This window comes from Rattus norvegicus, chromosome 2, assembly GCF_036323735.1.
Source record: "Rattus norvegicus strain BN/NHsdMcwi chromosome 2, GRCr8, whole genome shotgun sequence".
In the NCBI taxonomy this organism is placed as follows: domain Eukaryota; kingdom Metazoa; phylum Chordata; class Mammalia; order Rodentia; family Muridae; genus Rattus; species Rattus norvegicus.
Genome location: NC_086020.1, coordinates 172,312,476 through 172,335,108, shown reverse-complemented (window position 1 = coordinate 172,335,108; position 22,633 = coordinate 172,312,476). Strand labels below are relative to the sequence as shown.

The following is a 22,633-nucleotide window of genomic DNA, read 5'->3' as shown; positions in this document are numbered from 1 at the left end:
TGTGCAATTGAAATTTAATATTACAACAAGGATTAGAATATGAAAACTGCTTTGATTAGCTATCAAGAAAAGCCAGGGGTTGGGGATTTGGCTCAGTGATAGAGCACTTGCTTAGCAAGTGCAAGGCCCTGAGTTCAGTCCCCAGCTCCGGGGGTTGGGGGTGGGGAGCCGGAGGGTGGGGCTGCTCCTCATATGCAAATGATTTTGGAACTGAAAGACTTGAACACCAGAATTCAAGAGCTTGACATGAGATTGGAGGCCCCAGCCCTGGACTCCAGGTTGCATTTAGGTTTGACAGGGAATTCCCCTGAGGTTAAAAAAAAGGAAGAATGAGAAGAGCCAGGTGCAGTGCTGTGGCCCAGAGCTACCTTAGAGGCTGATGCGGGAGGCCTGCTTGAGTGTAAGAGTTCAAGTCCAGCCTAGGCAGCAAGAGGGGGGGCAACAAGTGCGTCTGGGCAACCTGGCTGGGGCTTGCTTTAGCTGTAGATTACAGAGGAGCTCCCACGCAGCCACTGTTGCTAGGTTACTCTGAAACATTGAGAGGTGGAGAATGGGTTTCCTCTTCCTCCTCTGTCGAATTATCTTACCAGTTCCTTCTGTGAAAGAAGAGGACTTCCTCCTCAGCGCCACTTACCTCATCTGCTAGCGGTGCATAGAGTTGCTACAGCTCTTACCCAGCACTAAATGGCTGTCCCAGTGTGGGACAGACAGCAAGGAGAGCAAGGTGCCCTGTTAGTAGGCCTGGAGGACACGGACGAGTTTTTTCTGTGAGCCCGACTATGCATCTTACTTGAGAAGCCCCTCCCCTTAAATGAAATTTGAAATGACTTTTAAAAGCTTTAATTTAAAAACGGAAGCCTAGGCCAGTGGGATGACTCAGCAGGTAAAGGGACTAGATGCCAACACTGATAACTAGAGTTTGATCCCTACAACCCACGTGGTGAAAGGAGAAAAACTATTTCTACTAGCACATGTCTGACTTCCACATGTGCACCAATGCATGTGCCTGTTTGCTTGAACATGCATGTATGCACACACACACACACACACACACACGAATATAATTACAAACAAGCAAGCAAACAAACAAACAAACAAACAAAAACTTGAGCTAGTCATAGTTTTCTAACACAAGTCAAAATATGCCAGGTTTGCTTGGGAACCAGAGGGACCCTGGATTCTAGTATTCTCTCATTTTGTTCTATACTACGCACTGGTGACTTGACTGGGCGTTTCCTATCTTGGTTTCAGTCAGTCATCTTTAGACATTTAGCAATTTCCATATAGACGTGCAACCTTGGTGGGAACAAGAAGAATGCTTCTCTCCACCCTTTTCAAACTGCGGTGTGGGATAGAGGGAATAATATCCATTAGAGAAATGGGGGTGAGGACCCCGTTTCATGTGCACATGATGAACGCCAACCCTTTATCATTAACCCCAATCAGACACACTTCACATGACTGACCCTCTCCTCCCACAAAGTGAAATGATGTCACATTGTTCTAGTGGTCAAGATTCTCCAGGTAGTAGCAATATATTGTAATTTCAATGCAGACTGAGAACTTACACATGTGCGCGCGCACACACACACACACACACACACACACACACACACACACACCATAGAATATGCTATTGTCAACTTCTTGCAAACATCAGTGAGCTGGAATCACTCATCCCTTACTACCTTACCTCCAACACCGAGCAAAATACTGGGCGACTACTCACGTGTCTGCAAGGCACTTTGAGATCCTTGGCTAGAAGGCTCTGCATAAAAGAAGAAAGCATTTTGTTCTGGTGGCTCGGTAAGGTGTACGGTGGTTGTCTGGAATTGGGGAACACACGAGCTACCTACCCTGCTTGGGTCTTCTGCTTTTAAAGTAGATCACGATGAGAATCGCAAACAGAAGGATGAGCAGCGCAGCCAGTGGGACAGCCACCATTAATATAAATTCCACCTGATTCGAGGTGCCGTGGATGTGGGTAGAATTCGCGCTTTCAGCTAATGCTTCTGTGGTCACTGTAGCCAAAGCCCTTGTCGTCTCTTCCTCTGCGGTGTCTTCTTCTGTGGTGCTGTGTCCTGAGTATTCTGAATCCTCATCATTTCCTAAATGAGAACAGAAGCAAGATGGCCACAGAGACTAAGCTGATGGGTCATGGTTTCGGCGATTTTTAAATGGGTCTGAGACGCATTCAGTGGTGAACTTGGTCCCATTCGGCATGACATGGAATATACTGATTTGACCTAAATGAAGCTCAAGCTGGAAGTGTGTTGAACATAGAGTCAAAGGAGAAGCAAGCCTCCCAGAAAGCCCCGCAGTCCGGCCTCAGCCAGGCACTCTGGACACACTAATCTGGACACACTAAGTATGGGCTTTGTCACACCACAGGCTACTCCCAGCACCATCTGGAATCAGGGAATGTTCATAAAGTTTCTGAGTAAATTTAAATTTACTTGCACAATGTGAAATGCACGCCATTAAAAATACATTTAGATATAAATCAATGGTCCTGGAGGTAAAGCTTAGTGTAAGAGTACATGCCTTGCCAGCATAGGCCGGGGCTCAATTGTTAGCACCACAAAATGATAGATAGATAGATAGATAGATAGATAGATAGATAGATAGATAGATAGATAGATAGATAGATAGATGATAGATAGACAGATAGATAGATGATAGACAGATAGACGATAGATGATAGATGATAGATAGACAGACAAAGATAGATAGATAGATAAATAAATATATAGATAGATAGATAGATAGATGATAGACAGACAGATAAAGATACATACATACATACATAATACATACATGCAGATGATAGATCATAGATGATAGATACAGACATTAGATAGATAGAGATAGGAATGAACTTTTTTCCTGAAAAAATAGAGGGCATTTGTCCATGGAAAGGAATCCTTTAATACTGAGATAACTTAGTTTCAGAGCTAAGTGCCTGACATTCTGCACAGCACTTAAGACCTCTTGAGTATCTGACAAGTCCTCCTGGATTCTAAATAAAACCACCATGAGTTCTCATTTGTGAAGTAAGATTCTCAAGATGATCCCTTGGAGAAAAAACAAAAAACCTCAGGGGCTGGAGAGATGGCTCAGCGGTTAAGAGCACCGACTGCTCTTCCAGAGGTCCTGAGTTCAAGTCCCAGCAACCACATGGTGGCTCACAACCATCTGTAATGGGATCCGATGCCCTCTTCTGGTGTGTCTGAAGACAGTGGCAACGTACTTATATTCATAAAATAAAGAAGCCTTTAGAAAGAAAGAAGGAAGGAAGGAAGGAAGGGAGGAAGGAAGGAAGGAAGGAAGGAAGGAAGGAAGGAAGGAAGGAAGGAAGGAAGAAGCTGCACCATTTATAGTTACTGGGGAAATGCATTGGTAGAGTGTCATGGTTAAGAGCAACGGTCAGGATGACAATATTTATCATCCCGCAGGAGGCAAGCCTCCATACGCGTCTGTGAGTTTCTAGATTAGGTTACTGCAGTGGGGACGCCACTCTCACTGCGGCTGCCATCGTTCCATGTGCTATGGTCCCAGACTGAGTAAGGAGAAGGCAACTGTGAACTGGTCGCCACATTCCACCCCTCTCTCTGCCCAACTGTGGCAACACTGCCAGCTGCCTCCTGTCCTGTCGCCATGTCCCCAGCCATGATAGACTGAATCCTTGGCCCGTGACCCAAAACAAACTGTTCTTTCCTTAAGTTGCTTTTGTCAAAGCAACGAGAAAAAAATGGTAACACCGGAAATCTCCCGATTTCAAAGCAGAAGCAAGATTACTCTGTCTGAACCTTGAGTGCCATTAAACGACCTTCCCAGAACCTCACCTCGACCCAGCAGTGATGCTGTGGGCTTTGTTCTGACATGGTGTGGGGCTGTCTGATTCTCACCCTGGTCTGACAGAAGAAAGTGTTACCTGCACAAGACGCATTGGTAGGTGAAAATTGTTTTAAGGAGAGATCAGTGGCTTTAAGCTGTGATCTGGCTAGGCCATGCCTCCATAGGATGGCCAAGCTGGACAGTGCAGAGACATTCGATAGTTTATCTTTCTGTGTAATTGCACAACAGTGAATTCCTCTGACTCACGTTACAGCAATAAAAATATCAGCGCATTTATAAACTACTCGTGGGTCCCCACTCCAATTCCTACATTGATCCCTAAGCTCCAGTGTGATGGTATTAGGAGATGCGGCCCCCAAGATAAGGTTAGTGCTCTTGTATGAGAAGAAAACCAGAAGTATTCATAGTCTCTCCCTCCACCTCCTCTTCCTGCTGGACACCACACTCAGCAGTATGCACATGCAAAGTGTGCTGTACCACTGAGCGAGGTGTGCAGACCTGCTTTCCTTCCGTTTGCCGCCCCCCACTGCTGCTGTGGCTGCTGTCACCTGCTTCAGGCTAATCTTTCCTGTTCATGTATTCAGAGGTCTTGCTCAGGGCCCATTTGCCTCAGCTTCCAGGAGCATTGGGATTGCGGGCCTGTGTCACTGTGCATGGCTTCTCAAGACTCTATTAAGAGCCAAGCCTTGTCTGTACTCTGCTCTCTACCTGTGTTATTCCATTCTGTGCTCTCTACGCTTGCAGATAGATACAGTGACAGAATTCACACAACTTGCTCGGTCACAGAGCTCACAAGGAAAGATCGGGATCCCCAGGGTCTTGTGATGGAACCTGAGACTTTGACTTGGTAATGTGTCCCTCTGATCAAGGGGAAATACGGTGCTGAGAATCATGGAAGTTTGACCATCAGGCAGAGAGCAGGAGACTAGACTCTGGGTTCTTGTCCCTTGGACTATAATAGGCAGTGGTTTGCTGGCACAAGGGTGGAAGGAAATCATTCTGGGGAAGGCCAGCATTGCCAGTTTCTGCCTGAGGCTCCTCAGCCCAGGTGCATGGCAGGCAGCTCAGCCCAGACCCACGGTAGCTTCTCTCCAAGGGGAGCAGAGGAACCAAGTTCCAGTACGACACTTACTGTCCTTGTCCCCACTTGACCTGTGACCCCAGGGAGGAGAAAATGGGGATGGATACAGACCAGTAAGAATGGTGAGAGGCTCTGGCACTGGGGCAGTGGAAGGAAGGAGAGATTAGTGCCGCACTCTGCTTTTCAAGACCGAGTAGGTGGCCTCTGGTGGCACTGTGGAGTTTAAATGGGCTGCAGGCTCTCCCTACGGCACACCCTGACAGGTGCAAAAGTTTTCCATCAGATTCTCCAGTATCTGTTTAAGTAAATGAGAGCCTAGAGCTCTTTCTGCTTCTGCCTCTTTCCCTCCTCTGAAAATTAATTTTGTGGTAAGGGGGATGGGACCCAGGGTCACTTGCATGCTAAGCAAGTGCTCTACCACAAAGCTCAACCTCAGAGCTCACTAGTGTTCGTTCTCTTTCTCTTTCTCTCCTCCCCCACCTCTCTCTCTCTCTCTCTCTCTCTCTCTCTCTCTCTCTCTCTCTCTCTGCCTTTCATTTCTTTATTCTGCAGACCTCCATTTTCAGAGACTCCTATGATAACCTCCCATGTCGCTCCCCATGTCCTAGCCAGGCGTAACCTCATGAAAGTCCCCAAAATAAATAACAGTAGATGGGCTGAAGGAATGCTTACTGTGTGCCAGACTAGGCTAAACTCCACCCCTACAGCACATGACCCCATGTCATCTAATTTGACCTTTATCATTGTCCACACTCTGCAGATGAATAGATGCAATTATCTTTCACTGGGGCTCAATTCTATGGATGCATAAAGAATTTCTTTGCTTTTGGTCTTTGTCCTTTTGAAAGTGAATGCAGCCAGGAGTGGTGGTGCATGACTTTAATCCCTTGCACCACCAAGACAAGCCTGACATATCTTGAGTTCGAGGCAAGCGTGGTCTACAGAGTGGGTTTCAGGACAGCCAGGGCTACACAGAGAAACCCTGTCTCAAAAAATAATTTTTAAAGAGCAGGCACTATGAGCTGAACCTAGGTCCTCTGCAAGAGCAGCACATGGTCTCAGCCCCTGAGCCATCTCTCAAGTGCCGGCTGCTCTTTGTTCCCTCTAAGAAGTTTCTCTCAAAGGTTATTCCACGAGTGAGTAGAGAGAGCCACATTTTTCTTCATTATTTATAAGATTGGTTCTTATTGACGGAAACTTAGTCGTTCCAACCTCACCAAAATAACGTCGCTGTTGTTAAAAGAGTGAGTCCTGGGGGCTGGGGATTTAGCTCAGTGGTAGAGCGCTTACCTAGGAAGTGCAAGGCCCTGGGTTCGGTCCCCAGCTCCGGAAAAAAGAACCAAAAAAAAAAAAAAGAGTGAGTTCTGTTCACCTGGAAGAGAGAAGGGCATGGGACACAACATTGGGCTTAGGATAAGGGCTGCATCGCTTGGCCCTTGATGGTCTGATCTCAACTGCCTAAGGCAAGCCTGCTTAAGACAAGGGCTGGGAGTCCAGGGAGTCTGATATTGAAAAGGAGAAAAGCTAAATCACTGGAGATCAGCCCCCAAGGGCTCGTGGTTAAAGGAATCAGTGTCATGGAAAGCGGAGGGAGCTGTTGGTAACCAGCAGTCCACCTGCGAGCGCTTTAAATCCCAGCACTTGGGAGGCAGAGGCAGGTAGATCTCTATAAATTCGAGGCCAGCTTGGTCTACAAAGCAAATTCCAGAACAGCAAAGACTATACACAGAAATGCTGTCTCAAAAAAAAAAAAAAAACATTAAAAAAATTAGTGAGAAAGCCGGAAGCAAGAAAACCAAGGTGGAACTCAAGACTCAGCACAAGAACCAGAGGTGATAAAATGGTGGTGGGTAGAGCTAGCAGAAGGCAGCGCAGGGACTTTCCCCCAAAGCATCTTCCCCCCAACCCCCACAACCACTGACTTAAAGCAGCTTTTAACCCAATGAACATGGGGGGTCCCTAAACCACGGCTCAGCCTCAGGCAACCCCAGGGGCTCTAATCTTTTCAAAGAAACGCTTGCCTGTGCACTAGAGTCTAGCACGGTGGTGGTGGAGAAACAGGTCTTCAGAAAGCGAGTCTAGCTGTGAGCACTATCGAGGTTAAGTAAGCACCACAGAGCTTTCAAGTTTTCTTTTTTTTTTTTTTGCCTCAGACACCCTACACACCCAGTCCTTCCCTGATTCCATGTTCATAACCAAGGAACCTGGGAAGAGTCCTTCCCAATTTGGAACCTGTTCCCTAAAGGTACTCTGGAAGGCAGGTGAGTTAGTAAGTGTAGCGCCTGGAGCGCATACATCAGAGTAACATACCTGATGTGTAACTTTGTCTTCTACCCATCCTCTTTCCTTGTATGCTTCCTGGCTGTCCCTTGGGAGTCCACCTGCCTGCTATAACTTCCTCTCTATTCTCGTATTTTCAGATCTAACAATTTGGATATTATTCAGGACATGAATGGTGGGGGTGGGGATAAAATTGGCAGAGCTGAGGGTGGGGTGAGGACAGAGCGGGTGTGAGCAGGAGAGGTGTCAGCAAGCAAAAGGCAGAAGAAATCCTGAAGGCAATGTGTGAAATGCAGGTAGGTCTTGCAGAGCTCACTCCTGCCTGTCACCCATCTGCAGGTCTCCAACAGGAGCTTCCTGATAGGGTGGCCTGGTCATGGTTATCTCAAGTGACCCCATCCCAAACTGCCCAGGACTCCTTCATTTCATCATTTCACAGTCTCTCTGCTCACTGAAGGATCACTTCAATGTCACCTCTCAACGCTCGATGTCACTGTCAGTCACTTGAAGGTAGGCTATGTCTCATCATCTGACTGTTCAACCTCAAATCACCAGAAACGAATGAAGGCTCGCTTACAAACGCTTGTTGACGGTATCCGTGCAAACACATCTGGGACTCACAGGGTGCACATCTGGTGAGGACCCTGGGAAAAATCTTTGTGAGTCAGGAAAAAAAAATGAGATGAGGTCTGATAGCACCAGCAGCTGAGACGCATGCATGCCTGTGTCACCATCCTGAGGACAGCCACTGAGTGGAAATGACTTTGCTTCTTGGTGAAGCAAACTGGCTAACTTCTCCTTTTTGAACGTGGAACAAATGCGTAATGGAGATCTGGGTTTTGTGGTGGCTACTGTGCTGTTATCCTGAGAGCTGAGGATAAAGACTATGTGGTTGGATGGCGCTGGGATCTTGCGCTGGCTAAGCGTATGCTCTACAGTGAGTTACACCCTGCCCTTTCTTGGTTTTGGAATGGGGGTGTTCCACTTCGCTGCTGATGCCCTGCAAACTAAAGCAATGACAGGAGAGTGTTTCCTAATTCAGAATAGCATGAGCTGTGCTGGGCCTGTTCTTGCCTCTGTTGAGTTTGCGGTGTATGTGCCCAAATGACTTAGGTACTTACAACTCAGACAGTGAAGTGAAACCACGCACACCGGGTGCCCTCGATCTCTCTCCTGCTCTGTGGAGTAACCGACCACATGTGTGATTTGAGGATATTCAAGAAACTAAACCCAAGAGTTCCACCTACGTGTCACCCGACATCTGAATGGAGCAAAGAGTAAAGAGCCCAATGTCTGTCAAAAGAAGATTAAAATAATAAATAAATAAGTAAACAAACAAACAAACAAACAGGAAGCCGAATAGGGATGTAGCTCAGTTGACTAAGTATTTGCTTAGCAGGCATGAAGCCCTAAGTATAACTTCAGCCTGGAATCCAAGCTCTTTGGAGGTAGAGGTAAGAAGATCACAAGTTCAAAGCCATAACTGGCTACATGATCTCCTGCCTCGGACAATAAACAAAGTTCAAAAGACAAGGGCACCCCTAGTAGTTCTGCCTCAACCACACATTCCCATCTCCTGGACACCTTATGCGTCTGATACTCTGATCTCACACAAATGAAATCTATATCAGAGGCTGGGATGAAGGCTTGGAGAATTACCTGCAGGGGACTGCAGGGAATAGCCAAGGTTGAGACCAACCTCTAAACTCTCTCTGCTTCTAGCCCTTCCTTGGGCTAGAAGCTACTCTTGTTCACTCTTGTTCTACTGTTCATTCTGTAAACTTGACAAGAATCAAAACTCAAGGCCCTGGAAACCTAGTACCCAACTCTATCAGCTGAAACCAATGACCTAAGGTTATCACTGAAGGCTGAGCTTAGGGGTGATCCTGGCTAGATATATCAGAGAAGACCATGACAAGCAGAGAGCACTCCCCTTTCTGAATAAGTCTAAGAGATGCATGCTTGACTTTAGAGCCTGAGTCTCCCCAAAAGATCTGCTGATGGCATGGCATGGTGGTTTAAGCCTACAGTCATTGGAACTATCTGGGAAGCTTCATGAAGCATAGACTGTCAGGTTCTTCTCCACGGTTCTGATGTAGTGGGTTTGAGTTAGATCTCAAGACAGTGCACAGGTCCGGGAGTTGTTGTTTTGTGTTAATAATGACCAGTTGTCCCAAAGAGCTATTTGTCCCTCAGTTTCACCAGTTATTTGATGCTACCTGGGGATGTATCCTGGGTTACAGGATATGTGTCTAGGAAGCAATCCTAGGGCCTTCCTCATGCTATACTCGCACATGCACACACACACACACACAAACACACACACACACACACACACACACACACACTCCGATGGTGAGTGATAGCCCTGGTCCCAATCATATTTCTTAATGTCTTCTTAGATGGTGCTGGTAAATATGCTCGCTAGCCTAAGAATTACCGAGCTAAATCATGAACGAGTGGACAGTGTCTTAATTTGCCATGACTCACCATGACAGACTTATTAACTTAAGTGTGACTGGGAGCCATATGCTGAAAGGAACCTTGGGAGCTATCTGAATAGGGATGTACACTGTTAAGCGGTTGATTTTTTTTTTCCTAGTGATCACTTTTTCAAAGATAATTGTTCTGCACTTGTGGTACCTGATTATAGGGAGACCAGGAACGAAAGGGGAACAAACGGCCAAGCAGACATCCTGGGTGCCAGTGTGGGTGTGGAGAGTGACTGCGTGTGACACAGACACACTACTGCCAAGTAGAAGGATGGCACATTGGGGGCAGCTTTGCCCATGGACCTCAGGTGGTGCCCTGGTCCTTCCCCTGGCCCACTTGCCCGAAAAGCATCATGAATGGATTACTGTCCTTGCTGAGCAGTGGAGGCAGACATGGCAGACACTTTAATCCCAGCACTTGGGAGGCAGGAAGAAGAAGGATCTCTGAGTTTGAGGCCTGCCTGGTCTACAGAGTGAGTTCTAGAACAGTCAGTGCTACACGGAGAGGGGAAACACAGACACACACACACACACACACACAGACATACACACAACACACACACACACACACACACACACACACTGTATAATTATTTTCACCATGCATTTCTCTGTGGTCTGTCTCTTTTTCTGTTTGGTACTCTCCTGGCACCTGAGAGTCTGGCATAAAATAGTTTTTTACAGAGTGATGGAAATGTTGAAATGTTAAATCAGTCAGTGGGGATGGGGCTGCCACTCAGTGATAGGACACTTGAAGCTTGCACAAGGGACAGGCTTCCACACTAGAACTGGAAGCGGGTGGGGGGTGGAGGGGCTCTGGGGTAGCACGGCCAGTCACCCTGTTTCTTTGTTATCAAGTCGGATACCTTCCTCACCCTAATAACTTTTATCCTTGAAGCATATGGTGTGTCCCTAACCAGAGAAACAGAGCTCTGGAGATTTCTTTCAAAAGCTATTTGGACTGTAAATGAAACAATATATGGATGACAAGGGCTTAATGCGAAGTTATAAGTCCCCCATCATGAAGGGTTATGTGCAGAGCTTATGTGCCGCAGGGGTGAGGGAGGCGGGGTGCTTTGTTAGAACATTCACGTGTGATGGTCCTCCCTCTGGCACAGAGCCATTGCTGCCTTCACTGGACACTCAGTAGTCCCTTGGACTTGATCATTTTTATTGTCAGTATCATTCAATATGATCGCCCTGGCATATGTCCTTGAGGAAGGGATCAGTAGAGTACACAAGCCAGTGGAGGACCTGCAGGGTGAGAGTATAGGAAGCCATTGTGCTAAGGTAGGGAGATCTGATCAGCACCAGGGAGCTCTGCTGTACTTTGATTCCTTTTTCATTTTAAGCAGTTTGTTATTTATTTCTTTTGAGAAAGCGTGCTTATAGTGAGCCAGACTATCCTAGAACCTAAGGCTGACTCTTGTTTTGAGTGTCACTCGAGAGACCTGCAACGTGGGCTACCTCGGCAATTTCCATCCATCAGAATGCCATTCTAGCCTGTAGCACGCATCCAGTTTTTAAATATATTCATATTACATAGGGCAGAATACAAAATTCTTCCCTGGACAAGGGGCAAATGTCTGCAGTCGTAGCACACAGGCAGCAGGAAGAGCAGTACAAACTGGACAACAATCTAGTCTGTGAAATGAGCTCCAGGCTATCCTGGGCCATAGAGTGAGACTCTATTACAGAAGAAAGAAAGAAAGAAAGAGGGGGGGGGAGGAGGGGAGGGATGGGGAGGAGAGGGGAAGGGAGGAAGGAAGGAAGGAAGGGAAGGAAAGGAAGGAAGGAACTTCTCAACGTCAGTGAAGTAAGATTATACTTTGAAGTAGGAGGGATCAATAAAGATGATTATCATCACAATACTTGGTATTTCCTGGTTCGATGTATTTTTGTTTCTCTTTGAATGGCTAATTTCCAACCACAGTGGCTAGGGTTTGGGCAGGGGGTGATCTCCAAAGGCTCTCAGCCTGAGGCACTGCTGGTGCAGATGGAAGGCCCTCAGGTCACTGGGAAGGTGTCTTTAGAGAGGATTAAGAGAAGGCAGTCTTTGCTTTGCCTCTTTTCTATTCCTGCCATTTCCCAAGTGTTTCCTGGGTCACACACACCCTGCCCCATGTGCTGCCTTCCCACAGGCTGCAGAACAACGGACCAAAGCCCCTAGAACAGTAAGAGTCACCCTCCTCCTCTGTCTCTGGCAGTTTGTCATAGTAACAGGAATCTGATTAATGCAGCACATAAAGGAGTAACTGGAAAGCAAATATCCCTAGCCATGCTCTTTTCAAAGATCCCTGTGCCCCACGCAATTGTTCTGCCATCCTCTTTCTGGAGACTCTGCCTGCCCCACCCGATGAGCCTGAGCCCTGGAGTTCACACTGTCATCTTTTTTTTTTTTTTTTTTTTTGGTTCTTTTTTTTCCGGAGCTGGGGTCCGAACCCAGGGCCTTGCGCTTCCTAGGTAAGCGCTCTACCACTGAGCTAAATCCCCAGCCCCGACTTAGCATCCCTCCGCGCCTCACCAAGAGCTGAGCACTGCCAGGCAGACGCTGGCAGGGCAGAGACAACTAAAATGTTAGATAGCAAATGCACTGTTTTGCAAAATCAGAAAAGGCAGGAAGAGAGCGGGCCTCCACCTCCACGGCTTCTGCACCCTGAATGGTGGCTCAAGAGGAACAACCGAGGCTTATGCAAACCTATGACCTTGAGGTGCTGAGGACCTTAGGACCTCTGTGTGTGGCAGAGGCCAAGGGTTTAAGGTCTGAGGCTTTTGACAAGCAGCTCAAGAGGGAAACAGATTTCTGATGCAAAGCGGTGGGATCCATTCTCTCGGATCAACTCTAAAGCAGTCTGGCCTCTGAACCACTAGGTCTTTAAGGAGAATCAGTGTTGCCCTTTGGCCTGGACTTTCAGACAGGCCTCAAGCACCAGAACTTACCACTACCGCTGCAGCTGAGAGCTTACAAGCTCCCTCCCTCCTCCTCCCCACTTGCCTTCCCTACTTCTCCTTCTTCCTCCCCTCCTCCCCATTCCCTTTTCCCTACAGTTGTGAGCACACCATTGCATGAGACGTTTCTCACTAACTTTATGTTTGTTTGGAGATAGGGACTTGTGTATTCTAGGCTTGCCCCCAATATGTCGACAGGGGTGAACCCTGAACTCCTGATCTTTCTGCTTCCTGCTCTCCATCAAGTGCTGGGGTCACCATGCTCAGTTTACAAACTGCTGGGGACAGAGGGCTTCCTTCATGCATACTAGGCAAATACTCTACCCACTAGGCTGCATCCCGACCCTCTTACCATTACCTCTGTGCGTGCGTGCATGCGTGTGTGTGTGTGTGTGTGTGTGTGTGTTATATGTGTTTGTGTGTGTACGATCTGTGGTGAGGTCAGCATCAGGTGTCTTTCAATTGTGCTTCCATTATTTGGTTCCATCTCGTCTTTCTGTTTTTGTTTTCTTTGGCACAGGGTCTCTTACTGAATCTGGAGTTCACTAATTTGGTTGGCCAGCAAGCTCCAAGGGCCCATCTGTTTCTATCTCCTATGCAGGAGGATGGTAGAATCGAGCCGGCACACCCGACTGCTTACACAGGTCCTGGGATCCAAACTCAGGTCTTCATGGTTGCTCAGTGAGAAGGCTGCTGAGGGGGTCACCTCTGCAGTTTCACATTAGCAATTAACATGGCTCATGTGAGTAATGCATAGCTTAACGTTGATCTAGAATTCTAATTATCACTGTTATTCTTTCAGTGATAAGTCTTCTCCTTCCCCTCTTCCTCCTCTTCTTCTTAATAAATCCCTGCGTTCTGTTGGTTAGCATACCAGAAAACACCCAGGATTCTCAGAGAACATCCGACAGGAGCAACCAGGGTGCTGCAAATCCTGACGATGCAGAGACACACACTCCAGGCATTGTGTCTACCCATCCTCTAAAAAGGGGGAGCTCGCCGCACTTCCGGGTTACTTGAGTGGCTCCTCTAGGACCCAGTTTAAAGGTTCTTCTAATTTATGTGGAGCTGGCCACATAAGCCCCACCTCCATGATCTTACCCATGAACCACCAAGGAGATGCTCTTCAGTTGACAGCCATAGTCCTTGAGTCTCTGGATGGAAGAAGTGGCATCCGGATCTACCCAAGCACTTCTATCACAGCGACTGTGTGCTCTTCCAGTATGTCCTGCGTGATGTCCAAGTGTACCACACTCATACTAAATAGTAGGACATTCACATGTGTAGGTGAATTGGTTCTCATGCTTTTATTTGCTAAGTCCGGCAATATTTTTTTTCACATTTCAAAATCTGATATTTAATTTTTTTGTAAAATAAATGATCATGATCAGACTTTACATGATCAGTAAAGTCTGGCAATATTAATGACCAATAAATAAACAAACAAGCAGAGGTTTTTTTTAGAAAGAGTAAGTTAACTTTTAAGTAAATCATGGCGTGACAGAAGCCCTGGCTCTATCCCCAGCATTGTATAAAACTGGACATGCTCCACAGGCTTGTAAAACCAGAGCTTAGAAAGGGGTGGGTGGAGAATCAGGAGTTCAAAGTCATCCCTCGCCATGGTTGGCTTTTCTCCTCCCCACCTCCTTTGTCCCAGGCATTACGCCTGTGTTTTTCTCACCAATAGAGGCAGGGCTGCTCAGTCGTTTTATGTCCCATACACTGTGTTTCCTGCTTTCAAAACAACTGTTACTAGATTGGAGGCTAATGTCTCTGGAACTTAAAGCCCCGGTAAGGTTCTTGCAGAAGTTTCCCCCTAAAGGGCTAGTAACCACTGCTCTTTTCTAAAAATGTTCAATGCAGATTTTCTGGGTCTGAACTTCCTTCCATGTCAAGAAGGCGATTACAAAGGCTTGTTCTTTCCTACTCAGTGGTGGAGGAGGCAACACCTGTTGTGAGTTGAAGATGCAGAATGCAAACTCTCACACATTAGAAGAGTTGAGATTGTATGCTGTGTGTGTGTGTGTGTGTGTGTGTGTGTGTGTCGTAAGCATGTGTGTGTGCGCACATATACACTCAACAGTGCACAAATGTGCGTTGGCCAGAGTTCAACGTTGGGTGTCCTCCTCTGTCACTCTCCACCTTATCTTTCGAGACAGGATCTCTAATTAAACCCAGAGCTTGTTTGCCTAGGCTGGCTGGCCATCGAGTCCCTGGAAGCTACCTGCATCCAACTCCCAGCACTGAGGTTACAGATATACACATCTCTGTGCCAGGTTTTTACATGACTGCTGGAGATCCAAACTCGGGTCTTCATGCTTTCCTGGCAAGAGTTCACCCACCGAACCATGTCACCAGCCCTGACATTGTTGTCTTAGTGAGTCAAGATCTTTCTAGGTAGCCAAGGTTGGCCTCAAACCTTTAAATCCTCCTGCCTCAAATTCCCAATTGTTGAGATTATCAGTATGCGGCACCACATCTGACTAAGATTCGGGATAGTTAATATTTTGGAATAGAATTAGAAAACTGGATAAGCTAAAATAATAATGAGCTAGGTATTACTATTACATAAGTTGATTAGAGTAAGTCTTAAGCTCTAAGATGAATTCCATTCATTCAGCAAGTCAAACACCACATTTTATTGAATGTCTGCTAGACCTGGTCAATGCACTAAACTAAATCTAAGCTACTAGGTAGGATAAATGAGGCCAGGGCAGGCACTTGCCTCCCAGGGAAATGACTAAGTCAGACAATAGCATCCGACTCTGTAATTATAATTCCAATGAATAGAAACTGTACTGTGTTCATGTATGGGGAAAAGAGCCATGAGGGTGTGGAAATCCAAGAGATTTGCTATACCTGGGGTTGCATTCAGAATATCCTCACAAATGATGGAGTCTCCATTTATGAAGTCCATTAAGCAAAGACCTCAGGGAAAGGTATCAGAGTTGAGGTTCTGGCAGGAAGAAAGGCCCAATAGTCCTGCACAACTTGGCACCGTTAAGTGGTTGCTTCATAAAGCAAAAGGTGGGATGTGGCGAGGGTTAAGTGAGAAAAGAATTCAGGCTCAATTCACATGGGGTTTTATCATTACGTCAGGGTGCGTGGGATCTAGTCCAGGAAGAAAACACTGACAGCGGTCAGGGGAGAAGATGACTGCATTTTTGTTACAAAACGATTGTTCTAGATTCATGCAAAATGGGGTGAAAAAGACACTAGAGGCAATGAGGCCGTTTATGATGGTAAGAAGCAGGGTAGGTGCAAGTCAAGAGGGAGCACAGAATGTGTCCTGTCTCAGACATGCCGAGCTGCTGACAGCACCCAGAATGTACCCAAGGGGATTGATGCTGGAAACGAGGGGTTACAGACGGGTGGAGAGGCCTGCAGAGGGTGAGTACTAGGGAGGTACACTCAGCCTGAGAGCAGATGACAGTCGCAAGGTTACGGTCTGACTGCCCAAGAACATGGAGCAAGGAAAGAGAAGAGCTAGAGTAGTATAAAGAGAGCAACTGGAAAAGAAAGATTTGTAAATCCAAACTTAAAAGGAGACCTACAAAAAAAAATTGCCATTAAGACACAAGGGAGAGAGCTGATTTCAGTAATATTTACAAGTTTATAAACACAAAGGCTGTGAGAAACTCCATAGGCAGGACAGAAAGGCAGGAAGAGTTTTCTAGGCCCTGAGTTATCTCCTTCAAATATTAATTTAACTTTATTTTTTATTTGTGGGGTGTGTGTGTGTGTGTGTGTGTGTGTGTGTGTGTGTGTCTGTGTGTCTGTGTGTCTGTGTGTCTGTGTGTGTGTGTGTCTGTGTGTCTGCCTGGGTGCCCACACAGGCTAGAAGAGGGCATTAAATCCTCTGCAACTGAAGTATAGGCATATGTGAGCCACCTGACTTGAGGCCTCAGACCCCAACCTCCAGTCCTCTGCAAGAGCAAGAGCTCTAGTTGGGCCCAGTGGCACACATCTTTAATCCCAGCACTAAGGAAGCAAAGGCTCATGGATCTGAGTTTCAAGCCAGCCTGGTCTAAAGAGTGAGTTCCAGGACAGCCAGGGCTACAGAGAAATCCTATCTCAAAAAGTCAAAACAAAACAAAAAGAGCTCCTCTGAGCCACCTCTCCATCCCGGCATCCTTTCCCTCTGAAGGGAACAGTACTACAGATATTGTCATAATATGGCTCTAGAATGTTCCCCCAAACCCATGTATTGAAGGCATGATGTGGCACTCTATTCAATGATGGAATCTTTATTGGGTCAGACTCGGTAGGAAATAATTGGTTCACTGGAGCCATGACCTTGAAGGGGATACTGGGACTCAGTCTCTGCTTCCCAGTTGTCCCACAGTGAGCGGTCTTCTACACCACAGTCTCCTCGCCATGGTGTACCCCCTTACCACTGGCCCAAAGGCAACAACATGGGCCAATTTACCCTAGACTCAAACCGTGAGCTAAATTAAATCTTTCTTCCTTGGAAGTTGATTTCTTCAGATGGTTTACTTTGCTTTTGTTCATTTGTTTGCTTTGATTTTTGTGTTTTTTGGTTGGTTGTATGGATGGATGGATGGATGGATGGATGGATGGATGGATGGATGGATGGTTAGATGGTTAGTTGGTTGGGTGTTGAAACTAGAGCTTCTTCACCACAAAGCTATGTCCCCAGCTCTTCCCCAGATATTTTATTACACCGCAGAAGACTGAGTAAGATAGACATAGCCATGCCTGATATAATTTCTCTTTCTTACTCCCAAAGGTAAGTACTTAATAGTGTGTATCTATACTTTTAAATGCATCTACGACTCTACCTAAGCATACATCGTGGCCCTTTAAAAACCTGAGACAAACACGATTATTATTTGAATCAAAATATTGCGTTGAGGGTCTGTGTTATCCAGGCTGGAATCAAATTCCTCAGCTCAAGCAATCCTCTTGCTTCAGCTCCCAAGCGGCTGAAACTCTTGACATTGTGCTGCATATTAATCGTCAACCACTGGGTTTGGCCAGTATTATTTTGAGACTGATCCAGCTTGATACCAGTAGTTCAGGTTCATCAAGCCTGCTCTGTGGCACTCATTCCAAAACTGCAAAATTGTTTCACCCCTCTTCTGTGAATGGCATTTAGACAGACTCCGAGCATACCCCCACCCCTTGCCATGGACACACACAGTTTTACAAATGGTGCAGTCAACGTGGCTGGCTTGGTCTCTTTCCTGCACATTTGTGAGCGATCAGGAATAAATCCTCAGGATAGCAGAGTTAGAACATTTCCCAGCTACCCTCTAGAATGGATGCACAGAAAAGCTCCCCTCTCCAGCAACACAGTCTGATTAAGAAAATGTTCACATTGAGCAATAGCTAGAAATACCAGATGAAAGAGGAGGACGCCTTTAAATGAATAAAGAAATCTCAAGAGAGCCAGGATATCATGTCTGGAGGGGCAAAGGTGACTGGTAAGCCTAGCACTAAGAGAGTTGAGGTAGGAGGTCTATGACTTTGAGCTAACCTGAACTACAGAAGCAGACCCTATTACAAAAAGCATAATAAAACGACAACCAAAAGAAAAAGAAAAAAAAACTAAACCAGTAAACAAACAAGAATATAAAGGAAGTGAAAATCCCTAACTGGTCATGGGGATTGCCTCAAAGACTTGGGCTCCAGAGTTTAAGAGACCATATAATGCTTTTAGGGATCACCTATCCAATAACTGTGTCAAAAGCTAACCCTCGAACACCAGGCCCTTGCCTAAAGGGTGTGTTGAGAGTGGTTAACAATATTCAGCACTCAGTATCACTGGACTGTCCTGATCCTATGGAAGCCACATGTCTCCTTAGATGTTCAATCTAACTTAGTCATCTTTACCTTTCTTTCTGGCCACCTTCCTGTCTCTATGGTTACTCCTGGTTATTGAATGGCCTCACCTGAGGACTGAGTCCTACTTTCTGCCTGTCCCATGGCTTCCTTCAGTAAAGCTGAGGTTCAGTCATCACCTCCTCTAAGCTCAACACATCCCTGGCTTCATTCCTAGTGGGTGCTATGGAGAAGGGATGTCGTACTTCAGGAGTTTGGGGTTGATGGAGAGAATCTGGAGTTAAACAGGTAAGCAGTTCCCCCGCACACCAGGCTCTGCCCTCAATGCCATGACTGGGAGGTCAACAGACCCAGCAAACAGCAGGAGTCAGTCTACACAAAAGTCAAAAGAAAATCATCCAGTAGATAAGAGTTGGCATGATGTGAACCAAAGGGGTAAATAACTTAGCTTAAGTAAAATGCCAAGAAAAACTACATAGGCTAGACTCTCTAGAAATGGAAATAATGATGACTAAAATTAAAAGCTCAGCGGCCGGGCATGGCCCTGCATGGTTCCTGTTTCTCCACATCGTGGGCAGTATTAAAGGGTGGTGCAAACTGTAGTAGGTTGGCCAAGCACAGGGCACACTGTGTCTTCACAGAACTGAACTCATCCCAGAAGGCCCTCCCTCTCCAGCTTCCCTGGAATTTGGAACTGTAGTCACTGAGGGACTTTAAGCCTCATCCCGTTTGGTTTGACCTGCTGCTGTTTTTGCTGCTGTTGTTGAGACTATACGGCCAAGTAAGCACTGATCTCTGTTCTCCCCCACCCCCAGCCCGTGCTGGGATCACAGGCATGCATCACCAATATCAGAATTTGTCTTTTCTTCTGTACTCTCTTCAGCTCTCTCTTCTGTACTCGCTCAGCTGTGCCTGTGTGCATGGACCATTCTTTCTCTCCCGGTTCCCACACCCCAGAGCCTCTCACCTAGTGGCTCTAGCATTTGGCTCTTATTGCCTCTGGCCTTAGCTAAACTAATCCCCGGCTTCTCTGCTTGCTCACTCTGCATCTATTTCAGGCCTTACTTCCCTTAAGGCAGCTCTCCGATTAACCCCACACTCTCACAGTCCATTTTCTGGCAGACAGGTCTCAGCCAATGTAAACAAAGATGGTCTGTTACTAATACGCAGGAACCACAAAGCTTGGTCTCCCTATAAACATACCAGGGCCAGCTCTCTGAAGGACCTGCACCTGGTTATGTGTTGATCCAGAGCTTGTTTAAACTGTGCTCACCAATTTTGTCAAAGCCCGAGGAGAGTTGTTTCTCTACTTGCCTCCTGCTTGTTTTCCAGTGGATAATTTCACTTGCGATGGTTCTCAATCCTGAACCAAGATGTCTAGCTATTAACAGAGAGGCTGACACACAGGAATGAGGCTGGCCTGCACCTGCGAGTTCTAGACAACCTAGTTTGTTTGGTGATATAAAGGCTTCGTTTGGGGTGGACCTCAGAACATGCTTGCAACAGAGAGAGTGCCGCTCTTCAGGAGACTGAACTTTTCTCCTAAGCATCCCCCAGATACTTTTAAAAAGAAAAATAACTAAAAGATATGAAAGTCCTATAATCTAACTCATATTCTTAAGCACCAATGGTTCAAAAGGATATGCATTGAATAGTTTAAGAGCTAAGCTTTAACGAGGAGTAGCTTTTCCCTTGACCAATGTCCAAGTATGCAGCTTTTATTTTATTTTATTTTTCTTTCTTTTTTTTTTTCGGAGCTGGGGACCGAACCCAGGGCCTTGCCAGGGCCTTGCGTTTGCTAGGCAAGCGCTCTACCGCTGAGCTAAATCCCCAACCCCCGTATGCAGCTTTTCTTAGCTTTCTGCAAGTTGTAGTTTTGCATCTTTTAGATGCTGGAGATACAGGCAGGGCCCAAGAAGCACAGTAGCTTATGGAGACCTTCTCCGCACAACTCTGCAACCAAGCTTTCATCTCTGATTCCCAAACTCTCCTCTGTGCCACCTGTTTTCAGGGCTCTGTGAGTCTTAAAGTTCAGCTTCATAGCCATCCCAGGGATGGTTTTAATATTTATCAATAATTACTGAGTTCCTGGTGGATGCTAAGCTCTGACAGCATTTAGGAAAATCAAAGATAAACAAAAGAGGATTTTTCTTTTTACCCTGCTTGTGCTCATGACTTCTTCCAGCTTCCTTCAGCTCCAAAGCACAGTGCACAAAACAAGCATAGACTCCCTATCTCACTTGGAAGTTACACACACACACACACACCCTACACTTTCTACTTCAGACACTTGGGCTCACCATATAAAGAGTGCCTTGCAAGACAGCCTGGTAGTCGGAAAGAGGTGTACCCAGCCACCTCCAGGAAGCTGCATCTCTGTGACATCAGTGCCTCTGGTCACCCATCCTTTCTAGACAATGGCACTGGTCCCTCTGCTTTAGATGCAGTCCTTTCCTAGAAGCAGCTACTATCTACCCACCCGCGGAAGCCATGACCGCAAGGGTATTTACCAAGGACAAGTCAACAGACTTCAGAGGCAACGAGAGGGCACATGCTTGTTGTAGCAACTGCTACAACAGTCAACTGCTGCCGACCCCTAGGGTTGAGATGTAGCACGGTCTCTTCCAATACCTTTGACTGCCTATAATCACATTACCCTTGAAAGCAAATGTCCGTTATTAACAGTGGGTGCAAAGGAAATAACCCCCATTTTACCAAGATCGAAGAACAGCGTGTCAGATAATTATCTGGAAGTTAATCAGGGGATGCCTGTTGACTCCTCTGCTGACTTCAAATATACATCATCTTTTCCCAAATGCTTTCTGGAGTAAAGCTCCAAACCCTAGCTGGTTCTTTTCTAACCCCCACCTCCTCTACCCCCAAGTGGTTTTTGGAAACAGCAGACACCTCAGCTACTAAAGTGAAACCATTACTTCTGTCTTTTAACAGACTGGAACATTTTTTTTCCATGAACTGCCAAAAGAGTTTATGGTTTTTTAATATGCCCAGTAAAGCTGATAAATTACAAGGATCATAAAAGGCAATGATAGCCAGAGGTTTAGAACAAGCGAAAGAGGCTGTGATGAAAGCAAGATCTATCCTCCAGCCCTGCCCTCCCAAAGACAGTTTTAATTTTCTTTGCTTTTAAGTTTCACCGAAAGGATTAGGTTTTCTGGATGGGACCGTCCCCGAACGAGTCCGGTAGCCGCGGGCACCCCCAGGCTTCCGTAATCTCTTTCCCAACTGGAGGTTGCTTACCCTGGCTTGAATGACCTAGCGCGAGTCCCAGAGCCAAGACCAAGGCAGCGCACGGCACGGTCATGTCAGCAGGCTCGCCCGCGCTCAGGATGCTGCGAAGCCCCGGCCTCCCTCCAACGCACACATTTCCTGTTTCCTGCTCCTTTGGGTCGGTGCTCACTTGAAGGAGAGGTGTTTGCCTGATTTTTAGGAAGTGATGTAACTCTGCAGGAGCCTGTCAGACTGGCAAGGGTTGCAACAGAGGAGCTGCTTCGCCCAGCACTGATTCAGTTAGCACCTCCCTAGCTCTCTGGAGTCCCGGCCTCCACCTTTCTGTCCCTCAGACTCCGTTGCTCAGGTGTCATTCAGCACTTGGAGGGAGCCTGGACCGCAGGCGTTCTGATTTGACAAGTTTGCACATCTGTCTGATGGGTCTCTGGAACTGTCCAGAGCCCTCGATAAACGCTGGCCTGAGCTCAGTGCTGACAGCACGTTCTCAAATCAGCACTGTCTGGTAATAGCCACATTGCCTGCGGTGCAAAGGACTGAGCCTCGTGTGAAGGGACCTTTTACATTAAATAAATTTAATGTAAAATGTAAACAACTTCACAGGCTTAGCGGCTGCTGGGATGAACAGCTCAGGTTCAATCAATAGGAAACTGCCAGTTCCAGCCAGCCAGACTCGTTCCTCCCGCCACCCAGCACCTGCTCCGGAGAGACCCTATTTGATCCTACAGACAATACTGCTTCCCTGGGAGAGGTGTCTTTGCAAGGAAGCCTCTGCACTGTGGGACCCGCAGGTGGGAAGTGGCCCCTCACCTCCTGGCCTTTGTTATTGAGGAACCAGCAAAACAGGATTGAATGGGATTAGGAAGACGTTAGAAATTCTATCCGATGGAAACAATGAAGAGGGAGGGAGGGTCTTTTACAT

At 46.6% G+C, this 22,633-nt stretch overlaps 1 protein-coding gene across 1 annotated transcript in view; it reads right to left on the bottom strand.

Annotated features, from left to right (window-relative positions):
• Positions 1 to 21,819, bottom strand: part of Tmem154 (transmembrane protein 154) — a 39,650-nt gene extending 17,831 nt beyond the window's left edge. The window contains exons 1-3 of the mRNA NM_001401895.2: positions 21,724 to 21,819; positions 1,857 to 2,108; positions 1,730 to 1,768 (exon numbers count right to left, since the gene is read on the bottom strand). Of these exons, the coding sequence (NP_001388824.1) occupies positions 1,730 to 1,768; positions 1,857 to 2,108; positions 21,724 to 21,787 (355 nt within the window). The 5' untranslated portion in view covers positions 21,788 to 21,819. The remainder of the gene's footprint in view (positions 1 to 1,729; positions 1,769 to 1,856; positions 2,109 to 21,723) is intronic.
• Between the last annotated feature and the right edge of the window lie 814 nt (positions 21,820 to 22,633).